Raw genomic sequence first — 21,987 nt, 5'->3', positions numbered from 1 at the left:
CATCCTGCCGAATCCTTACAGTAGATCCGGCCATGGATGCCGCTGAGGTCCTGCTGCCAGTTGTCGCTGACCTTACCACGGTGGTCGCCCAGCAGTCGCAACAGATAGCGTAACAAGGCCACCAGCTGTCTCAACTGACTGTGATGCTACAGCAGCTTCTACCACAGCTTCAGCAACCATCTCCTCCGCCAGCTCCTGCACCTCCTACGCAGCAAGTGGCCGCATCCAGCCTCCGTTTATCATTGCCAGACAAGTTTGATGGGGACTCTAAACTTTGCCGTGGTTTTCTCTCGCAATGTTCCCTGCATTTGGAGATGATGTCGGACCAATTTCCAACTGAAAGGTCAAAGATGGCTTTTGTGGTCAGCCTACTGTCTGGGAAAGCCCTGTCATGGGCCACACCGCTCTGGGACCGCAATGATCCTGTCACTGCCTCAGTACACTCTTTCTTCGCGGAGATTCAAAGTGTCTTCGAGGAACCAGCCCGAGCCTTTTCTGCCGAAACTGCCCCGCTGAACCTGGTCCAGGGTAATTCTTCTGTGGGCGAGTACGCCATCCAATTCCGTACTCTCGCCTCCGAATTGTCCTGGAATAACGAGGCCCTCTGCGCGACCTTCAAAAAAGGCCTATCCAGTAACATCAAAGATGTGCTGGCCGCAGGAGAAATCCCTTCTAACCTGCATGAACTTATTCATCTGGCCACCCGCATTGACATGCGTTTTTCCGAAAGGCGTCAGGAGCTCCGCCAGGATATGGACTTTGTTCGCACCAGGCGGTTTCTCTCCCCGGCTCCTCTCTTCTCTGGTCCGCTGCAATCTGTTCCTGTGCCTTCCGCCGTGGAGGCTATGCAAGTAGACCGGTCTCGCCTGACACCTCAAGAGAGGACACGCCGCCGCATTGAGAACCTATGCCTGTACTGTGCCAGTACCGAACACTTCTTGAAGGATTGTCCTATCCGACCTCCACGCCAGGAAAGATGCACTCCGACTCCACACAAAGGTGAGACAGCTCTAGGTGTGAACTCTGCTTCTCCACGTCTTACTGTGCCTGTGCGGATTTCTTCTTCTACCTTCTCAGCTATGGCCTTCTTGGATTCCGGATCTGCAGGAAATTTTATTTTGGCCTCTTTCGTTAACAGGTTCAACATCCCAGTGACCAGTCTCGCCAGACCCCTCTACATCGCCTTTGTTAATGGTGAAAGATTGGACTGTACTGTGCGTTACCGCACGGAACCCCTCTTAATGTGCATTAGACCCCATCATGAAAAGATTGCATTTCTGGTCCTCTCTAACTGCACTTCTGAAATTCTTCTTGGACTACCTCGGCTTCAACGCCACTCCCCTACCCTCGATTGGACCTCCGGGGAAATCAAGAACTGGGATACTACTTGCCACAAAAAGTGTCTTATGTCTGCTCCCAGTCCTGTCAGTCAAAACCCTATGGCTCCTCCGATACCTGGTCTCCCCAAGGCCTATCTGGACTATGCTGATGTTTTTTGCAAAAAACAAGCAGAGACTTTGCCTCCTCACCGGCCTTTTGATTGTCCTATTGATCTCCTCCCTGGTACTACTCCACCCCGGGGCAGAATCTATCCCCTGTCTGCTCCGGAAACACAAGCCATGTCGGAGTACATCCAAGAAAATTTAAAAAGGGGATTTATCCACAAGTCTTCCTCCCCTGCAGGAGCTGGATTCTTCTTCGTCTCCAAAAAAGACGGCTCCTTACGACCATGCATTGATTACCGCGGTCTTAATAAAATCACTATAAAAAAACGCTATCCCCTACCTCTTATCTCGGAACTCTTTGACCGCCTACGTGGCGCCAACATCTTTACCAAATTGGATTTAAGAGATGCATATAATCTCATCCGCATCAGGGAGGGGGACGAGTGGAAGACCGCGTTTAACACCAGAGATGGACACTTTGAATATTTGGTTATGCCTTTTGGGCTTTGCAACGCCCCTGCCGTCTTCCAGGACTTTGTAAATGAAATTTTTCGTGATCTATTATATACCTGTCTTGTGGTCTACCTGGACGATATTTTGATTTTTTCTTCCAACCTAGAAGAACACCGCCGGCATGTCCGCATGGTTCTTCAGAGACTTCGGGACAATCAGATATATGCCAAAATGGAAAAATGTCTCTTTGAATGTCAATCTCTTCCTTTCCTAGGATATTTAGTCTCTGGCCAGGGACTCCAAATGGACCCGGACAAACTATCAGCCGTATTGGATTGGCCACGCCCCTCCGGACTCCAAGCTATCCAACGTTTCTTGGGGTTCACCAATTACTACAGACAGTTTATTCCACATTTTTCCACTATTGTGGCCCTAACCAAGAAAAACGCCAACCCTAAGTCCTGGCCTCCTCAAGCGGAAGAGGCGTTCAACCGTCTCAAAACTGCCTTTTCTTCTGTTCCCGTACTCTCCAGACATGATCCATCTAAACCCTTCTCACTGGAGGTAGACGCCTCCTCGGTGGGAGCTGGAGCTGTACTCCTACAGAAAAATTCTTCCGGACATGCTGTTACTTGTGGTTTCTTTTCTAGGACCTTCTCTCTGGCGGAGAAAAACTACTCCATTGGTGATCGAGAACTACTGGCCATAAAACTGGCTCTCGAGGAATGGAGGCCCCTGCTGGAGGGGTCCAAATACCCAGTTATTATATACACCGATCACAAGAATCTCTCTTATCTTCAGTCTGCCCAACAATTGAACCCTCGCCAGGCTAGGTGGTCGTTGTTCTTTGCCCGTTTTAACTTTGAGATTCATTTTCGCCCCGCTGACAAGAACATTAGGGCTGACGCTCTCTCTCGTTCCTTGGATGCCTCTGAAATGGAAGCCTCCCTGCAACACATTATTCCTCCTGACTGTCTGATCTCCGCTTCTCCAGCTTCCATCAGACAAACTCCTCCAGGAAAGACCTTCGTTCCTCCACGCCAGCGCCTCAGGATTCTCAGGTGGGGACACTCCTCACACCTCGCCGGCCATGCTGGCATCAAGAAATCCTTCCAGCTCATCTCTCGTTTTTATTGGTGGCCTACCCTGGAAACAGATGTTGCTGATTTTGTTCGGGCTTGTACAGTTTGTGCCCGGGACAAGACTCCTCGCCAGAAGCCTGCCGGTCTCCTCCATCCTCTGCCTGTTCCTGAGTGACCATGGTCTCAGATTGCTATGGACTTTATTACAGACTTACCATTATCCCATGGCAACACAGTTATTTGGGTGGTCGTTGATCGTTTTTCTAAGATGGCACATTTTATTCCTCTTCCAGGTCTTCCTTCTGCGCCTCAGCTGGCGAAACAATTTTTTGTGCACATTTTTCGCCTTCACGGGCTTCCTACGCATATCGTCTCGGATAGAGGCATTCAATCTGTGTCAAAATTCTGGAGGGCCCTCTGTAATCAGCTTAAAATCAAATTAAACTTCTCGTCTTCTTATCATCCCCAATCCAATGGGCAAGTGGAAAGAGTTAATCAGGTTCTTGGTGACTATTTGCAACATTTTGTTTCCTCCCGCCAGGATGACTGGGCCGATCTCCTACCATGGGCCGAATTCTCGTACAATTTCAAAGTCTCTGAGTCTTTCGCTAAATCCCCATTCTTTGTGGTGTACGGCCGTTACCCTCTTCCCCCCCTCCCCACTCCCACGCCTTCTGGTTTGCCCGCTGTTGATGAGGTGACTCGGGACTTCTCCACCATCTGGATAGAGACTCAAAAATCTCTAATACAGGCCTCATTCCGGATGAAGAAACATGCCGACAAAAAAAGAAGAACTCCTCCTGTCTTTTCTCCTGGAGACAAAGTGTGGCTCTCCGCCAAGTATGTCCGCTTTCGTGTTCCCAGTTATAAACTGGGACCACATTATCTTGGTCCTTTTAGAGTCAAATGCCAAATCAACCCTGTCTCCTACAAACTCCTAGGAGACTCCTAATGCTTTTCATGTCTCTCTCCTTAAACCACTCATCCTTAACCGCTTCTCTCCCAAGGTTGTTGCTCCTACTCCTGTCTCCGGGTCCTCTGACATCTTCTCGGTTAAAGAAATTCTGGCATCCAAGACGGTCAGAGGTAAAAAACAAATTTCTTGTAGATTGGAAGAATTGCGGCCCGGAGGAGAGGTCATGGGAACCCGAGGACAACATCCTTGACAAGGACCTTATCCACAAGTTCTCGCGTTCTAAAAAGAGGGGGAGACCCAAGGGGGGGGGTACTGTTACGCCGAGCGCTCCGGGTCCCCGCTCCTCCCCGGAGCGCTCACAGCGTTATCCTGTTTGCAACGCCCCAGTCAGACCAGCTGACCGGGTGCGCTGCGATAATGCCCCCAGCCGGGATGCGAATCGCGATGCGGGACGCGCTTGCTCGCGGTGCGCATCCCGTCCCGCTTACCAGACTCGCTCCCCGTCTGTGCTGCCCCGGCGTGCGCGGCCCCGCTCCCTAGGGCGCGCGCGCGCCGGGTCTTTGCGATTTAAAGGGCCGGTGCGCCACTGATTGGCGCATGGGTTTTAATTAGTGTCTTCACCTGTGCACTTCCCTATATCACCTCACTTCCCCTGCACTTCCTTGCCGGATCTTGTTGCCATTGTGCCAGTGAAAGCGTTCCTTGTGTGTTCCTAGCCTGTGTTCCAGACCTCTTGCCGTTGCCCCTGACTACGATCCTTGCTGCCTGCCCTGACCTTCTACTACGTCCGACCCTGCTCTTGTCTAATCCCTTGTACCGCGCCTATCTCAGCAGTCAGAGAGGTTGAGCCGTTGCTGGTGGATACGACCTGGTTTCTACCGCCGCTGCAAGTCCATCCCGCTTTGCGGCGGGCTCTGGTGAAAACCAGTAGCAACTTAGAACCGGTCCACCGACACGGTCCACGCCAATCCCTCTCTGACACAGAGGATCCACCTCCAGCCTGCCGAATCCTGATATTTGTCACTTTGACCCCCTAAAACTGTACCACTATGTTCCCATCCACTGCGCCACTATGCCCCCATGAACTGTGCAACTATGCCCCCATGTACTGTGCCACTATGCCCCCATTTACTGTGCCACTATTCCCCCATGTACTGTGCCACTATTCCCCCACGTGCCACTATGCCCCCATGAACTGCACCGCTATGCCCCCATGAACTGCACGACTATGCCTCCATGAACTGTGCAACTATGCCCACATGTACTGTGCCACTATGCCTCCATTTACTGTGCCACTATTCCCCCATGTACTGTGCCACTATTCTCCCACGTACTGTGCCACTATTCCCCCATAAACTGTGCCACTATGACCCCCTAAAACTATGCCACTATGTTCCCATACACTACGCCACTATGCCCCCATGAACTGTGCCACTATGTCCCCACAATATATGCCATTGTGCCACTATGCCTCCATGAACTGTGCCACTATGCCCCCATGTACTGTGCCACTATGCCCCATGTACTGTGCCACTATGCCCCTATGAACTGCACCACTAGGCCCCTATGAACTGCACCACTATGCCCCATGAACTGCACCACTATGCCCCCATTAACTGTGCCACTATGCCCCCATGTACTGTGCCACTATGCCCCCATGTACTGTGCCACTATGCCCCATGTACTGTGCCACTATTCCCCCATAATTGGTGCCACTATGACCCCCCCCTAAAACTGTGCCACTATGCCCCCATAAGATGTGCCATTGTGCCCCTATGAACTGTACCACTATGTTCCCATGTACTGTGCCACTATGCCCCTATGAACTGTGCCCCTATGCCTGCATGTACTGTGCCACTATATTCCCATATATTGTGCCACTATTCCCCATGAACTGTGCCACCATGGCCCCATGTACTTTGCCACCATGCCATTATGAACTGTGCAATTAAATCATCATGCTGCCTGTATAACAAAAGAAGCGCTGGGCCGCCGGGCAGGGAACAGAGTGTCTTAAAGACACCGATACAAATGAATGAGGGGAGAGCTGGCTAGCGGTCTGGATGTTTGGCAGTCGCAGTCTGGATCTGGACCACGATCCGCCTGTTGGGTACCACTGCTATACATTATATCTGGTGCTGAGTGTGCAGCAGATTTACAGGAATAGTTGTAATAGGAACACATTGCTAATTAAACTTACATAGAAAACTGTGAGTGTTTTATCTACTATATTTAGTACTAGCTGAATACCCGGCGTTGCCCGGTTTTTCCTTCCTAATCCTTGTTGGGGAGGAAAATAAACAAAGGAGGAAGCTTTTGACTTCATATTCCATCCTCATATATTGTTGTCATATCCCAACCCCATATCCTGTCCTCATATCCTGACCTCCGATTCCCGTCATCATATCCCAACCTCATATCTCGTCCTCATATCCCGACCTCCTATCCCGAACTCTTATCCCAACCTCCTATCCCATCCTCCTATCTCGACCTCCTATCCCGACCTCCTATCTCAACCTCCTATCCTGACCTCCTATCCTGTCCTCCTATCCCAACCTCCTATCTCGACCTCCTATCCCGACCTCCTATCCCGACCTCCTATCCTGTCCTCCTATCCCGACCTTCTATCCCGTCCTCCTATCTTGACCTCCTATCTCGACCTCCTATCCCATCCTCCTATCTCGACCTCCTATCCCGACCTCCTATCCTGACCTCCTATCTCGACCTCCTATCCCAACCTCCTATCCCGAACTCCTATCCCATCCTCCTATCTCAACCCCCTATCCCGTCCTCCTATCTCCACCTCTTATCCCGACCTCCTATCTCAACCTCCTATCCCGTCCTCCTATCTAGACCTCCTATCCCGACCTCCTATCTCAACCTCTTATCCCGTCCTCCTATCTCCACCTCATATCCGGTCCTCATTTCCCGACCTCCTAACTCGACCTCCTATCCCAACCATCCCGTCCTCCTATCTTGACCTCCTATCTTGACCTCCTATCTCGACCTCCCATCCGTCCTCATATTCCGACATGTAATATGTGTACCAGGTATTGAAATATCTCCATCCGTACAGAAGTTATGAGAGAACATACATTTCCCATTGATTTGACTGGGACTTTAAACAAAACACTCGACCCTCACAAATGGGCATTGTTAAGGGTTAAATTAACTATCCTATATTTTAAGTGGACATATAAGTAACATGTGACCAAGTATATTCAAAATATCTCCAGCCGTTTGGAAGTTATCCAGTAACATATATTTCCCATAGTCTTGTATAGGACTTTAAACATAAACCCCGCCCCTGGCAAATGGGGGTAAGTAAGGGTTAAATCACCTATCCTATGTTTGTTGTTGACATATAAGTAACATGTGTGCCAAGTTTCATGTTAATATCTTTAGCCGTTTGGAAGTTTTTGTGGAACATACATACACACACACACACGTTGAGTTTTATATATATAGATTACTATACAGAGATTTATATACAGTATACCGACTATACGACCACTGTGCCAATATATACCATTTCTAGTTGGACATGGAGAAGATGGTGAGGAGGAGAAGAGGAAGAGGGAAGAGGAAGGCGAGGATGGAGTCAAGAGAAGGAGAGGAGACAACAATGGAGGATCGGAGGATGAGGAGCCAACACCTGGGATGGCGTCAACTGGACATGGAGAAGATGGCGAGGAGGAGAAAAGGAAGAGTGGAGGCAAGAGGAAGAGGGAAGAGGAAGGCGAGGATGGAGTCAAGAGGAGGAGAGGAGACGGCGATGGAGGATCAGAGGATGATGAGCCAACACCTGGGAGCAGCCAAGGAACATTGGGCACCTACCCCAGACTAACGGTCAGCAGCTACCATCTCCACCAGCTCCTGGGTAGGGGCAACTTTGGCAAAGTAAGTTCTAGCTCTATCTTGTTTTCTGTTATTATCCATTTCAGGCTGGATATGTGTTGTAGGGGGAGATGGGGGGAGGGGGGTGGTGCAGTGTTGTGGTTAGGGGGTTTTGCTGGTACTTGTAGTCCCACAATTTATATTTTCCTGATGGCTTTAGTTTTTATGCAGACCTATAAAAGACTCCCTGAAGGGCCTACACTTGGTACTAGGTGTGAACGGATCCCTTGGGGCGCGTCCATGTACTATGTCCTGGTAGATGGTAGATGGAAGTCGGGGTGCCCAAGATGGTAGAAAACCAGACGCAGGGAGAAGAGGAGAAGATACAATGGGGTCTTTACTTCTGGAGCAGGGTGTAAATGGTACATACATGGGGAGATTTATTGAGACCTGTGCAGAGGAAGAGCAGTGTAGTTGCCCATAGCAACCACTTTCAAAAGGCCTCTGAAAAATGAAAGAAGCCATCTGGTTGCTATGGGAACTGCACTGCTCTTCCTCTACACAGGTCTTTATAATGGGCATGGGAATACGCAATAATATAAAGTTGATTTATAAAAGTGCATATGTGCTAATATTATATTGCTTGTAATGAATAATAAAATCTCTTCACATGTTATGTCTATAGGACTCATATAAACCCAATAATAAAGTGCAAGTGCAACAAAAGAGTTCCCCCTATGGGATTACGGTTCTTTATTCATTATTGTCTATTTTTGCCGTATATCACTGTATGCTCTGTTGTATTTGCTTTTTTTTGCACATTTTCTTTCTTTTCTGCATTACTTGGAGGTCAGATGGTACTTATTACATATATTTTGCCTTTGTTTTCCCTGCCCCTGGTTGAACCCTTTTGTAGTCCAATGAAATTGAGCTTATTGGCCTGGATATTTCTGGGGGTGGACTGAGGAAAACCTGTAGGATCCCAACACCATTTACTTTATATGGCCAATCCCCACACCACTTACTTTATATGGCCCCTCCCCACACCACTTACTTTATATGGCCCATCCCAACACCACTTACTTTATATGGCCCATCCCCACAACACTTACTTTACATGGCCCATCCCCACACCACTTACTTTATATGACCTATCCCCACACCACTTACTTTACATGACCTATCCCCACACCACTTACTTTATATGGCCCATCCCCACACCACTTACTTTATATGGCCCCTCCCCACACCACTTACTTTATATGGCCCCTCCCCACACCACTTACTTTATATGGCCCATCCCCACACCACTTACTTTATATGGTCCATCCCCACAACAGGGCCGGATTAAGAGCATCATGGGCCTGGTGCTGAGAACTTTTCTGGGCCTTTTTGTGAAAATATTTACATAATATATAAAATGAAAGCGCAAAGCAATTTTATTACTCTGCCGCACAAAGAGATTAGTGACTACAGCACTGATGGGACACAGTCAGAAGAATACACAATGATTTAAGTGACTTAAAGGCAGGGCTGGACTGGGACCAAAAATAGGCCCGGGCATTTTAAAATAAGCAGCCCATTTTTATGGTGGGCGTCAGACTGCTGGGACCCCAACCAATCCCCTCGGTTCAAGTGGCTCTCCAGCTGTTGCTAAGCTGTAACTCCTATCATGTCTGAAGAGACTCAGGAATTAAGGAAGTTGCTGTTTTGAAACAGCTGGAGAGCCACAGAATGGGGTACAGTGTCACCCATCATCACTGCGGAACTTACAAGTGACTTCAGCTGATGGGACAGTCAGGAGAATACATAATGATATCAGTGACCTGAGTGATGTCTTCTCTGTTGTCTTTCCTTTCCTTCTTTATCTGGTCCAGATGCCAGTAATTCCTCAAGCTCCATCTTCTCTGCAGAGTCTGATGCCCGGACATCATTGGCTCCTCACATTGTCAGCAGATCTCTGTATAAAGACAATGGGGGAGATTTATCAAAACCTGTGCAGAGGAAGAGTGGTGCAGTTGCCCATGGCAACCAATCAGCTTGCTTCTTTCATTTTTAAAGAGGCCTGTGAAAAATGAAAGAAGTGATTTGATTGGTTGCTATGGGCAACTGCACGACTTTTCCTCTACACAGGTTTTGATAAATCTCCCCCAATATTCATTATAACACTTTATAATTCTGCCAAATACCGTGCAACCTGAATATAAAACTGCCACGCACTGTACCCTCAAAAGATATTATTGCCACACACTGTACCCCCTGAATATAATACTGCTTACCACTGTAACCTCTTAATATATTATTGGAACACACTGTACCCCCTGAATATAATACTGCCACACACTGTACCCCGTGAACATAATACTGTCTACCACTGCACCCTCTAAATATATTATTGCAACACACTGTACCCCTGAATATAATACTGCCTACCACTGTACCCTCTAAATATATTATTGCAACACACTGTGCCCCCTGAATATAATACTGTTACAACCTGTACCCCTGAATATAATACTGCCACACACTGTACCCTCTAAATATATTATTGCCACACACTGTACCCCCTGAATATAATACTGCCTACCACTGTACCCTCTAAATATATTATTGCAACACACTGTGCCCCCTGAATATAATACTGTTACAGCCTGTACCCCTGAATATAATACTGCCACACACTGTACTCTCTAAATATATTATTGCCACACACTGTACCCCCTGAATATAATACTGCCTACCACTGCACCCTCTAAATATATTATTGCAACACACTGTACCCCCTGAATATAATACTGCCATACACTGTACCTTCTAAATATATTAGTGCAACACACTGTCCCCCCTGAATATAATTCTGCCTACCACTGTACCCTCTAAATATATTATTGCAACACACTGTGGCCCCTGAATGTAATACTGCTATACACTGTACCCTCTAAATATATTATTGCAACACACTGTGCCCCCTGAATATAATACTGTTACAACCTGTACCCCTGAATATAATACTGCCACAAACTGTACCCTCTAAATATATTATTGGAACACACTGTACCCCCTGAATATAATACTGCCATACACTGTACCCCCTGAATATAATACTGCCTACCACTGTACCATCTAAATATATTATTGCAACACACTGTACCCCTGAACATAATTCTGCCTACCACTGTACCCTCTAAATATATTATTGCAACACACTGTACCCCTTGAATATAATACTTTCACACACTGTACCCTCTGAATATAATACTGCCTACCACTGTACCCTCTAAATATATTACTGCAACACACTGTACCCCCTGAATATAATACTGCCTACCACTGTACCCTCTAAATATATTATTGCAACACCCTGTGCCCCCTGAATATAATACTGTTACAACCTGTACCGCTGAATATAATACTGCCACACACTGTACCCTCTAAATATATTATTGCAACACACTGTGCTCCCTGAATATAATACTGCCATACACTGTACCCTCAAAATATATTATTGCAACACACTGTGCCCCCTGAATATAATACTGTTACAACCTGTACCCCTGAATATAATACTGCCACAAACTGTACGCTCTAAATATATTATTTCCACACACTGTACCCTCCAAATATATTATTGCCACACACTCTACCCCCAGAATATAATACTGCCATACACTGTACCCCCTGAATATATTACTGCCATGCACTGTACCCTCTAAATATTTTATTGCCACATACTGTAGCCCCTTAATATAATACTGCCATACACTGTACCTCCCGAATAGAATACTGCCACACACTGTACCCTCTAAATATATTAATGCCACACACTGTACCCCGGAATATAATACTGCCACACACTGTACCCGCTGAATATAACACTGTCATACACTGTACCCCCTGAATATAATACTGCCATGCACTGTACCCTCTAAATATATTATTGCCACATCCTGTACCCCCTTAATATAATACTGCCACACACTGTACCTCCTGAATAGAATACTGCCACACACTGTACCCTCTAAATATATTAATGCCACACGCTGTACCCCTGAATATATTACTGGCACACACTGTACCCCTGAATATAATACTGCCACACACTGTACCCCCTGAATATAATGCTGCCGCACATTGTACCCCTGAATATAATACTGCCACACACTGTAGCCTCTGAATATAATACTGCCTACCACTGTACCCTCTAAATATATTACTGCAACACACTGTACCCCCTGAATATAATACTGCCTACCACTGTACCCACTAAATATATTATTGCAACACACTGTGCCCCCTGAATATAATACTGTTACAACCAGTGCCCCTGAATATAATACTGCCACACACTGTACCCTCTAAATATATTATTGCCACACACTGTACCCCCTGAATATAATACTGCCTACCACTGTACCCTCTAAATATATTATTGCAACACACTGTGCTCCCTGAATATAATACTGCCATACACTGTACCCTCAAAATACATTATTGCAACACACTGTGCCCCCTGAATATAATACTGTTACAACCTGTACCCCTGAATATAATACTGGCACACACTGTACCCCTGAATATAATACTGCCACACACTGTACCCCCTGAATATAATGCTGCCGCATACTGTACCCCCTGAATTTAATGCTGTCACACACTGTACGTCTGAACATAATACTGCCACACATTGTACCCTCTGAAAATAATTTTGCCACACACTGTACCCCCTGCATATAATACAGCCACACACTGTACCCTCTGAATATAATACTGCCGCACACTGTACCCTCTGAATATAATACTGCCACACACTGTACCCTCAGTATATAATACTGCCACACACTGTACCTCCTGAATATAATGCTGCCGCATACTGTACCCCCTGAATTTAATGCTGCCACACACTGTACGTCTGAACATAATACTGCCACACATTGTACCCTCTGAAAATAATTTTGCCACACACTGTACCCCCTGCATATAATACAGCCACACACTGTACCCTCTGAATATAATATTGCCGCACACTGTACCCTCTGAATATAATACTGCCACACACTGTACCCTCAGTATATAATACTGCCACACACTGTACCTCCTGAATAAAATACTGCCGCACACTGTACCCTGTGAATATAATACTGCCACACACTGTACCCTCTGAATCTAATGCTGCCACACACTGTACCTCCTGAATATAATACTGCCATACACCGCATGCCCTTCATCAACCCCCCCACCCCATGCTTGGTTAGCTAATCACCCCAATGCCCCCTCCGCCACATCCTCGCTATTCTCATCACCCCATACACCCCACCCATCCTTGGCTCTTCATCCCCGCACTCCATATTATTCCCCCCCATCCTCAGTCTCATCATTGCAACCTCCCCCCCCCCCCGCACCTCATCCTCAGACTCCTCATCATCATCATTGCACACCCCGCACACCCCATCCTCAGTCTCCTCATCATTCCACCCTCCTCATCATCATCATTGCACCTCCCCACACCCCATCCTCAGTCTCCTCATCATTCCACCCTCCTCCTCCTCATCATTGCCCCCCCACACCCCATCCTCAGTCTCCTCATCATTCCACCCTCCTCATCATCATTGCACCCCCCAGCATCCCCTCCTCCTCATCATCGCATTCCCCCACCCCATCCTCAGTTTCCTCATCATTGCACTCGCCCCAGCTTCCCCTCCTCCTCATTATCATTGCATCCCCCCAAACACCCCATCCTCAGTCTCCTCATCATTGCAACCCCCCAACACCCCATCCTCAGTCTCCTCATCATTGCAACCCCCCCAACACCCCATCCTCAGTCGCCTCATCATTGCAACCCCCCAACACCCCATCCTCAGTCTTCTCATCATTCCACCCTCATCCTCCTCATCATCATTGCACCCCCCCAGCATCCCCTCCTCCTCCTCATCGCATTCCCCCCCCCCACCCCATCCTCAGTATCCTCATCATTGCATGCCCCCCAACTTCCCCACCTCCTCATTATCATTGCATCCCCCCCAACACCCCATCCTCAGTCTCCTCATTATTGCAACCCCCCCCCCCCCCCAGCACACCCCTCCACCTCATCATCATTGCAAACCCCACTCCCCCTGGGTCCCGGTCCTCATTCTCCTGCTCATCAATATTACATCACCCCAGCATCCGAACCTCGATCTCCTTACCTTCCTGGAGATTCGCGGTGCTGCAGTGTGAGGATGCGGGGAAGGCTGCTGCTCATGTCACTCTCGCTTTGCAGGGGTCAGAGGCTGTGATGCGTCAGAGGCTTGGTGCAGACGTGCGTGCCTACGCAGTGCTCGTCTACTCCCACAAGCCCCTTTCCTTTCCATGCAACCCGGAAATTATTTTTAAAGAGCCCGCGCCTTTGCAGGTGATAGTGCTGGCAGCGGTGGGCCCAGGCCGCGCCTGAGGTCCCGACCTGTTGCTGCAGCATGTACCATAGTGTAGTGGCAGGGCCGCTCCTCAGTGGCCTTTTTGGCGGCCAGCTGGGCCTATTTTACTGTAGAGGCCTGGAGCTGCAGCTCCATCAGTCCCTATGTTATTCCGGCCCTGCCCCACACCACTTACTTTATATGACCGATCCCCACACCACTTACTTTATATGGCCCATCCCCACACCACTTACTTTATATGACCGATGTCCACATCACTTACTTACATGGCTCACATGTGACACATCATCCAAGGTGCATCCAGATGAAGTATCCTCCTGACTCTATAGGTGAGTGACTGGACCAGGAACAGATGGAGAAAAGCACCCAGTCCTCTGTGAAATAAAGTCCTTGAATTTTGTTCCCTTCAATGCTGCTCTTTTACTCTTTTAGGTATCCATACATGGACCTCTATAGCTTCATTACAATCCTACAGAAACCTACTTGGATCAGGAGATGAGAACCACACTGATCCCAACCAACTCAAAGACATGTCTATTCATTTTCCAAATTATTAATAGAGTTGGGAGATAAAGTAAGTGAACCCCCTGGAATTCCCTCTATTTGTGCATTAAAGGGGTACTCCACTACTAGACGTCTTATCCCCTATCCAAAGGATAAGGGATAAGATGTCTGATCGCGGGAGTCCCGCTGCTGAGGCCCCCTGCAATCTACTTGAAGCAGTGGTCTTGACGTCACGCTATGCCCCCTCCAATCATGTCTATGGGGGGGGGGGGATTGTCGACTGACACGCCCCTTCCCATAGACATGAATTGAGGGGGCATAACATGACATCACAAGGGGACATGGCAGTGACAAAATGTCCCTTTAACTACTAATAAAATTTGTTCCCCAAAAATGTAAGTGAATTCTTCTGATTCAGAACAAATTACTTGTTATACCTCCGGGATCTTGTCCTGTGACTGACCATGTCCGGCTCTCCTCCTTTTGGACCATCTGTGAACAGATGTTGAAATTCTGTGTTCATATGGATCCATATGTCCTGATCCTGGCAAAAGTATCTTTACTTGGAGAACTTGACCCGCTGTATTCGTATGAATACATCCCCCATTGGTGCCTCTGGATGACCCATTCTCATCCTCTTTCTCAATGAGGATACTATTTTTCTTTCTGGATCCATCATTTCTGTAGGGATTTCTGCCCATTTTTGAGACTATTTATCATGTTGGACCCAAGAATTCCATGGTAATAATTTCATAAATTTTTTTGGACCATTGTTTATATTGATGGGATCCCCTTCTTTTGCCTTTTCTACTTTCCCTATTTCACAGGGACTGTAACACTAATCTGGTACTCTTTATCCCTTGAAGAAAACTGCAATATCACAAAGTGGACTAATCTGCACAGGAATATTAATATATTAAGCGAATTTTTGAAAAATTTGATTCGGTTGATTTGCCGAATTAATTTGCAGTGAATCTGTATAAAAAATGGCTATTTCTGGCCTACAGAGAGCCTCAATAGGGGTGTAGAACACTTTGCCTTACTGTAACACGCATAGGGTGTGTGCTGGGTTAGTGAAATAATACTGTTATTCAGTATGACATGCAGATTAGAGGCGTCACTATTAGAATCACTGTCACATCAATAGCCTGAGAGCGTGGAGATGGAAGTGGTGTTACCTGTCCAAGTTGCTGTTGTGGCCCACCTTCTCTTCCACAAAATTGTGCAGGGCTGGTACTGCCTTCTTCGCAAAGAAATGACTGCTTGGGACTCTTCACCTCGGCTCAGCACAAGCCATCAGTTCTCTGAAAGGTGCAGAGTCCACCACTTGAAAAGGGAGGGACTGCAGCACCAGAAACTTGGACAGGAGAACATTCAGCTTCTGTGCCATTGGATTGGAGTGGGAGCATACTGTTGTCTCTTGGACATGGCTTCACCAATGGATTGCTGGCGGTATGACTGACTTGAAGTAGGAGGAGCAGGAGCATCTGGAGCGACATAAGATAGGTATGACACACAGCTCCCTTTGGCTGAGGTGGTGGAGCCTTGGCTGGCTGAAAAATGGAGCGGCGTGCCACTGGATGATGCAGCAGGCTGGTCCACCACATCGGAGCCACCGTTCTCCATGGCTGCTTTATGGTGACACAGCATATGTGTACGCAGGGCTGTGGTGCCAACATTGGGACCCTGTCACGCTTCACCTTCTGCCGACACATCTTACATATGGCCATGTTAACCTCCTCCGGATGCTTGATGAAAAACTGCCACACCGCCGAGTAGCTGATTTTCCCACCAACAGTCCCCACTGATTGACTGGTACTGCTGCCGACTCCAGGAACCCCTGTTCCACTACCTCCCGAGAAGGTAGGCTGTTGCCTCTGTTCTATTTTCCAACCCTCAATTCATAGATTGTTTATCTTATGTCATACATATAAAATCTACTGTTATATATCTGCATTATAGACGGGTGCAGAGGGAATATACCTGATATTCATTTGGTCGCTTCCCCCTTTACTCATGCGCACGGGTCTTTTTCTGCCAATTAAATTGATGAATGTTCATATCAATAGGGATGTACGTGTAGTTGGCAAACTCCAACCTATTGTCTTTATGTATTACATATCCTTATTTTTATTTATTTTGCCTATGTAAGAAGCCTGAACATGTGTACCAATGCATACCACTTTTGTACTTATTGTGCCCCAGCCAATTATTGTGCAAACGCATAACTGATTCCAAGTGCTGTCTGAACGTGCGTGTAATATCTTTGTAACTTTCGTATCTACTGCTTCTGTACGCCTGAATGGCAGGTTTGATACCACATCTCCACTCTTAGCCGAATTGCTTTTGATTTCATCACATCGGCATCACCATTACGCACTGATACCCCTTGATATCATCACACTGGCCGTTGCTATCTGTAATATGTGAAATATCACTTTATTTAATCTCCATAGAGCATCCAATAGCAGACATATAAAGACGGTGGTCTCTGGGTGCTATACAGCAGACCGAACACTTAGTCCCCCCCCCCCTCCATCTTTATCAGTTTTTCTCAAGCACGGTCCTCAAGACCCCCCCAACAGGTTATGTTTTCAGGATTTCTTTAGTCTTTCACAGGTGTTATGACTGTGGTGATGCCTAATTTATTCACCATAATTATATCACCTGTGAAAGACTAAGGAAATCCTGAAAACTTGACCTGTTTGGGGGTCTTGAGGACTGCGCTTGAGAGACACTGATCAATATCAACTTTATGATGTCTTCTAATGAGCCTCCTCTGTTTGTTTTCCTTTAGGTGGTCCTGGCATCAGTCCCTGGTCAAGACACCTACATGGCCATAAAGATAATCAACAAAAAAGAGGGCAACGAAGATACCATCAAGAGAGAGCGGCGTATACTTCTGGCAGCCCGAGACTGTCCGTTTCTATGCCACCTCTACGCCGCACATCAGTCTTTGGAGCGTGCATACTTCATCACAGAGTATCTGTCCGGCGGCAGTCTGGAGGATTTGATCAGGGTGTGCGGCTACCTGGACATCGACAACATAAGGTTCTATGCAGCGGAGATGATATGTGGCCTCCAGTTCCTCCATGGACAGAACATCGTCCACAGAGACCTCAAGCCGGAGAACATCATGTTGGATGCATAAGGCCACATCCGTATCATTGACCTGGGCCTGGCACAAGATGGAGTCACCACCTCCAGTAGGATCGATGGAGTGACAGGAACATTCTACTACATGGCCCCGGAGGTGCTTCTCGGGAAGGAGTATTGTACAGCAGTTGACTGGTGGAGCCTCGGGATTGTGTTGTGCAGGATGGCAACAGGACGCTTCCCATTTTACATCGGCCACAGCAAGCAGAAGGTTTTCAGAGCCATCACCAGAAAGGAGCCCAAATTTCCACCCAGCCTGGATGCTGCTATTGAACATCTCATCACTCAACTGCTACCCAAGAATCCCGACAAGCGCCTGGGGGTGCGAAGAAACATCCGGAAGCATCCATTCTTTTCCACCATTGGCTGGGAGGAGCTGGAGGAGAAGAGAGCAGAGCCACCATGGAAGCCGTATAAGACAGTTCCGCAAAATCACCATCTTCAGTGGCCGGAGGACACAGAGACCCCCCATCATGTGACCGGATTCAATTATACGTCACCAAGCTGGGCCCAGTGAGATCCTCCTACTATAAACAGGCCTTAAAGGGGTATTCCAGGCAAAAACATCTTATCCCCTATCGAAAGGATAGGGGATAAGATGTCTGATCGCGGGGGGCCCACCGCTGGAATCCCCCGCGATCTCCCTGCAGCAGCCCGTATTCTATGCGTAGCTGCGTCTGCAGTTTCGCAAACTGCCGGGCTTCCGAGATGGGGACATGACGTCACACCACGCCCCCTCCATTTATTTCTACGGAAGGGGGCGTAAGGCCCGCAACGCCCCCTCCTATAGACATAAATGGAGGGGGCATGGCGTGCCATCAAGTCCCATTTTAAAAAGTACCAAGGGGTTTCCGAAACTGCAGATGCAGCTACGCATAGAATGCGGGTTGCTGCAGGGAGATCGTGGGGGGTCCCAGCGGCAGGCCCCCCGCGATCAGACATCTTGTCCGCTATCCTTTGGATAGGGGATAAGATGTTTTTGCCCAGAATACCCCTTTAAGAACACATGTAAATGTGCCAAAACCACACAACAATTTAACCCCACCGGGGTTAACAAAACCTATTTTAATCCATGTGTTCACTATAAAACATAATTTCTGTAACTGCATAGTCCACACGTGTTGCACTGGGAACCACAGTTAGGAACTTGAGGAATAGGTAAGAGGTAAGTATTTTGCCCGCTAAATTTGTAGTAACCAGTGGAGAGAGAAATATACCACTACTATTGTGCCACTCTCAAAAGGACGATGTATATTTGGGGTTAGCAACCCTGGATATACATCCTCCTTTGGAGAGTGGCACAAAAGTAGTGGTATATTTCTCTCCACTGGTTACCACAAATTTAGCGGGCGAAATACTTACCTGTTACCTATTCCTGAGGTTCCTAACTGTGGTTCCCAGTGCAACACATGTGGACTATGCAGTTACAGTTGCAAATAGGGTTGTGTTTTTAAGTGTGTGTTTTCTCACCGGTTCATAATATTAGTTATATTTAATAAATGTTATGTTTTATAATGAACACAAGGATTAAGAGAGGTTTTGTTAACCCCGGTGGAGTTAAATTGTTGTGCGGTAAGATCCTCCTCACATGTTCTTCACTTCTCCATAGGTGGATGAGAAGATCTGGACTCTGAGGACCCCGCGGCTACTGCCCAGACCCTCCGGTCTCTTGACCCCATGCCTCATGTCTCTGCTGCTGTTACCTTGGCTGCCCTAGAACATCATCTCCCGCCTCAACATTGACTTGGCATCCTTCAATCCCGGGCTGGCATCCAACATCACTGCAGCCCGAAGATCCTCTATGCCCCAGGAGCGGCCTGTGCTTAGATTCCATCTGGTGAGTTCAGGAACAATAGTCGCATGTTGTGGTCCTGGGATGCTGAGTGATGTCTATTATCCCTGAACTCACCCAAGCACAGGCCGGGTAAGTACCACACTCACCACAACCCACACACACCACACACACTACACGATAGGGATAGGTGCACACACATAGACACATACCACAGATAGGGGACATATATCGGCTCGATCCAGGGATTTATTCTGATCGCCATATTTGGGGTCAGGAAGGAATTTTTTCCCCTGATTTGAGGACAATTGGCTCATTCCTTACAGGGGGTTTTCGCCTTTCCCTGGATCAACTTTGCCGTAAATAGGTTAAGCAGAATAACATCATGAATTACCCTATTAGTAACACAACAAATTCTAAAAAAAAAAAAAAAAAATATATATATATATATATATATATTTTTTTTTTATATTATCTTGAAATTGTATTTGGCCCAAACATAAACATTAGACTAGCACACATGAATAATTAAATAAAATAATAATTTAAATAATTTTACCCCCTACCTATCACTCAGGTTTGGTACCAGCCTTTGATCCTGGGATTTATTCTGACCGCCATATTTGGGGTCGGGAAGGAATTTGCCCCCCCTGAAAATAAGGACAATTGGCTCATTCCTTACTGGGGGTTTTCGCCTTCTCCTGGATCAACATAACCGTAAATAGATATAATATATAGTGTGTGTATGTATGTATATATATATATATATATATATATATATATATATATATATATTATAGTAACATAAAACATTTCCCTTTTACAAACAAAAAAATATATATTAAAAAATATATATTTGCCCTAAACAATTACATTAGACTAGTACACAAATATAATAAAAAATAATTTAAAACTATCCTACACCCCTACCACACACATAGATTAAGTATCGGCCTTTGATCCTGGGATTTATTCTGACCGCCATATTTGGGGTCGGGAAGGAATTTTCCCCCCTGGCAATAAGGACAATTGGCTCATTCCTCACAGGGGGTTTTCGCCTTCCTCTGGATCAACACGGTTCAGTACAACAGACCACAGACTTACACATACACATATCTATTAGTATAAAGCAAACTTGTTTATCACTGTCCCCCCCCCCCCCATCCCTATAAATAAACACTTTCTTTTACCCCCTACATGGTTGTACTTGTCTTTATTTCAATTGTACGTCCATCTAATAAATGTTGTGTTCACGCTGCTAGTAGCCTCTCTCCATTCTGACTAATAGATGAGGATCCTGAATGGGGGACCTTCATCTATTACCTAGAATCCCCTAATAGATCATTTGTAAGATGGGTTTTTTAAACCCAGCAACAGCTTTTATTGTAATATAACAAGTGAGGGTTTGTTACAATGTATCAGTGCAAGTCAGAGCTAAGACTGAATGGAGGATTGCCTAGACTGAATACACAGTGGAGGATGCTTCATGGAGTAATAGATCTTCAGATGCTTCATAGACACTCCTGTTATGAGATCATCCACACCAGAAGAGCATCAGAGCAATATTCATGAAGAAGGAAAATTCCTGGTAGAGAAGTGTCCAGTCTACTGGACAAGCAGGATGACAACCAATATGGCCGCCATTACAGTCCCCACCCCAGAAGTGGTCTCCCAGCTCTCACACACTCCTAAAAAGTAAATCTTCCTATTGGTCTATTCACACCGCAGAATTTCCGCTTGTGGAATTTCACCTTAAATTAAAGCCCATAGACTTCTATGGGATTCCGCACTCCCATTCACACTTCTGAATTTCCGTTTGCGCAAATGGAAATGCCGCCATGTGAACAGACCCTATCAGCGTAAAGACACAATGATATCTAAGAATGGTCTCACGTATTGGAGCGGTGGTTACATGTGTACTAGGAGCTGCCAAAGATAGCCAAGCTTTTCCAATGGGAGATTCAGCACCCCATTCTTGAGAGGCAGGAGGGGGCAGCAATAGGACCCCTGTGATTATAAACTTCTGCTCCATCCTGTATAAGTGTTGTGGGCTGGAATACCCCTTTAGGGTAGGGTCACATGTAGCGCATTGCCAGCATATTTGATGCTGCGGATGTGCTACTTAGTGTGCCTCCTGCTGTGCCCGTGTGTCCTGCTTTGTCTCCTCATGGGAGCAATCCACCGTTATGAACAGACACAGGGATCTGAGAATCAGAGATCCGCAATGTCCGCAAGTACAGGCGCAGTGTACTCACAGACATTGCGGCCACTCTTGGCCTAGCTCATGGAACAAGGGGAGCGATCGAGATGTCTATGAGTAGACTGCGCATGCGCGTGACTCACAGATCACTGGGTGTCTGCTCGCATTGGTGTATTGCTGCTACGAGCAGAC

General features: G+C 46.9%; 1 protein-coding gene across 2 annotated transcripts; it reads left to right on the top strand.

Moving 5' to 3' along the window:
• The first annotated feature begins 7,550 nt into the window (after positions 1 to 7,550).
• On the top strand, positions 7,551 to 19,995 carry LOC130296638 (protein kinase C delta type-like). 2 transcript variants are annotated; one of them, XM_056548390.1, is made up of 3 exons: positions 7,551 to 7,796; positions 17,445 to 18,316; positions 19,413 to 19,995. In XM_056548390.1, exons 1-2 carry the CDS (start codon positions 7,557 to 7,559, stop codon positions 17,796 to 17,798), a joined length of 594 nt encoding a protein of 197 aa, XP_056404365.1. In that variant the 5' UTR covers positions 7,551 to 7,556; the 3' UTR covers positions 17,799 to 18,316; positions 19,413 to 19,995. The 2 variants fall into 2 exon arrangements, 1 of the variants encoding a protein (XP_056404365.1); XR_008849247.1 differs by lacking the exon at positions 7,551 to 7,796 and adding an exon at positions 14,610 to 14,717.
• Positions 19,996 to 21,987: the final 1,992 nt, after the last annotated feature.

Source organism: Hyla sarda, chromosome 12 (genome assembly GCF_029499605.1).
Source record: "Hyla sarda isolate aHylSar1 chromosome 12, aHylSar1.hap1, whole genome shotgun sequence".
In the NCBI taxonomy this organism is placed as follows: Eukaryota; Metazoa; Chordata; class Amphibia; order Anura; family Hylidae; genus Hyla; species Hyla sarda.
This window is presented reverse-complemented; position numbering and strand designations above follow the sequence as displayed.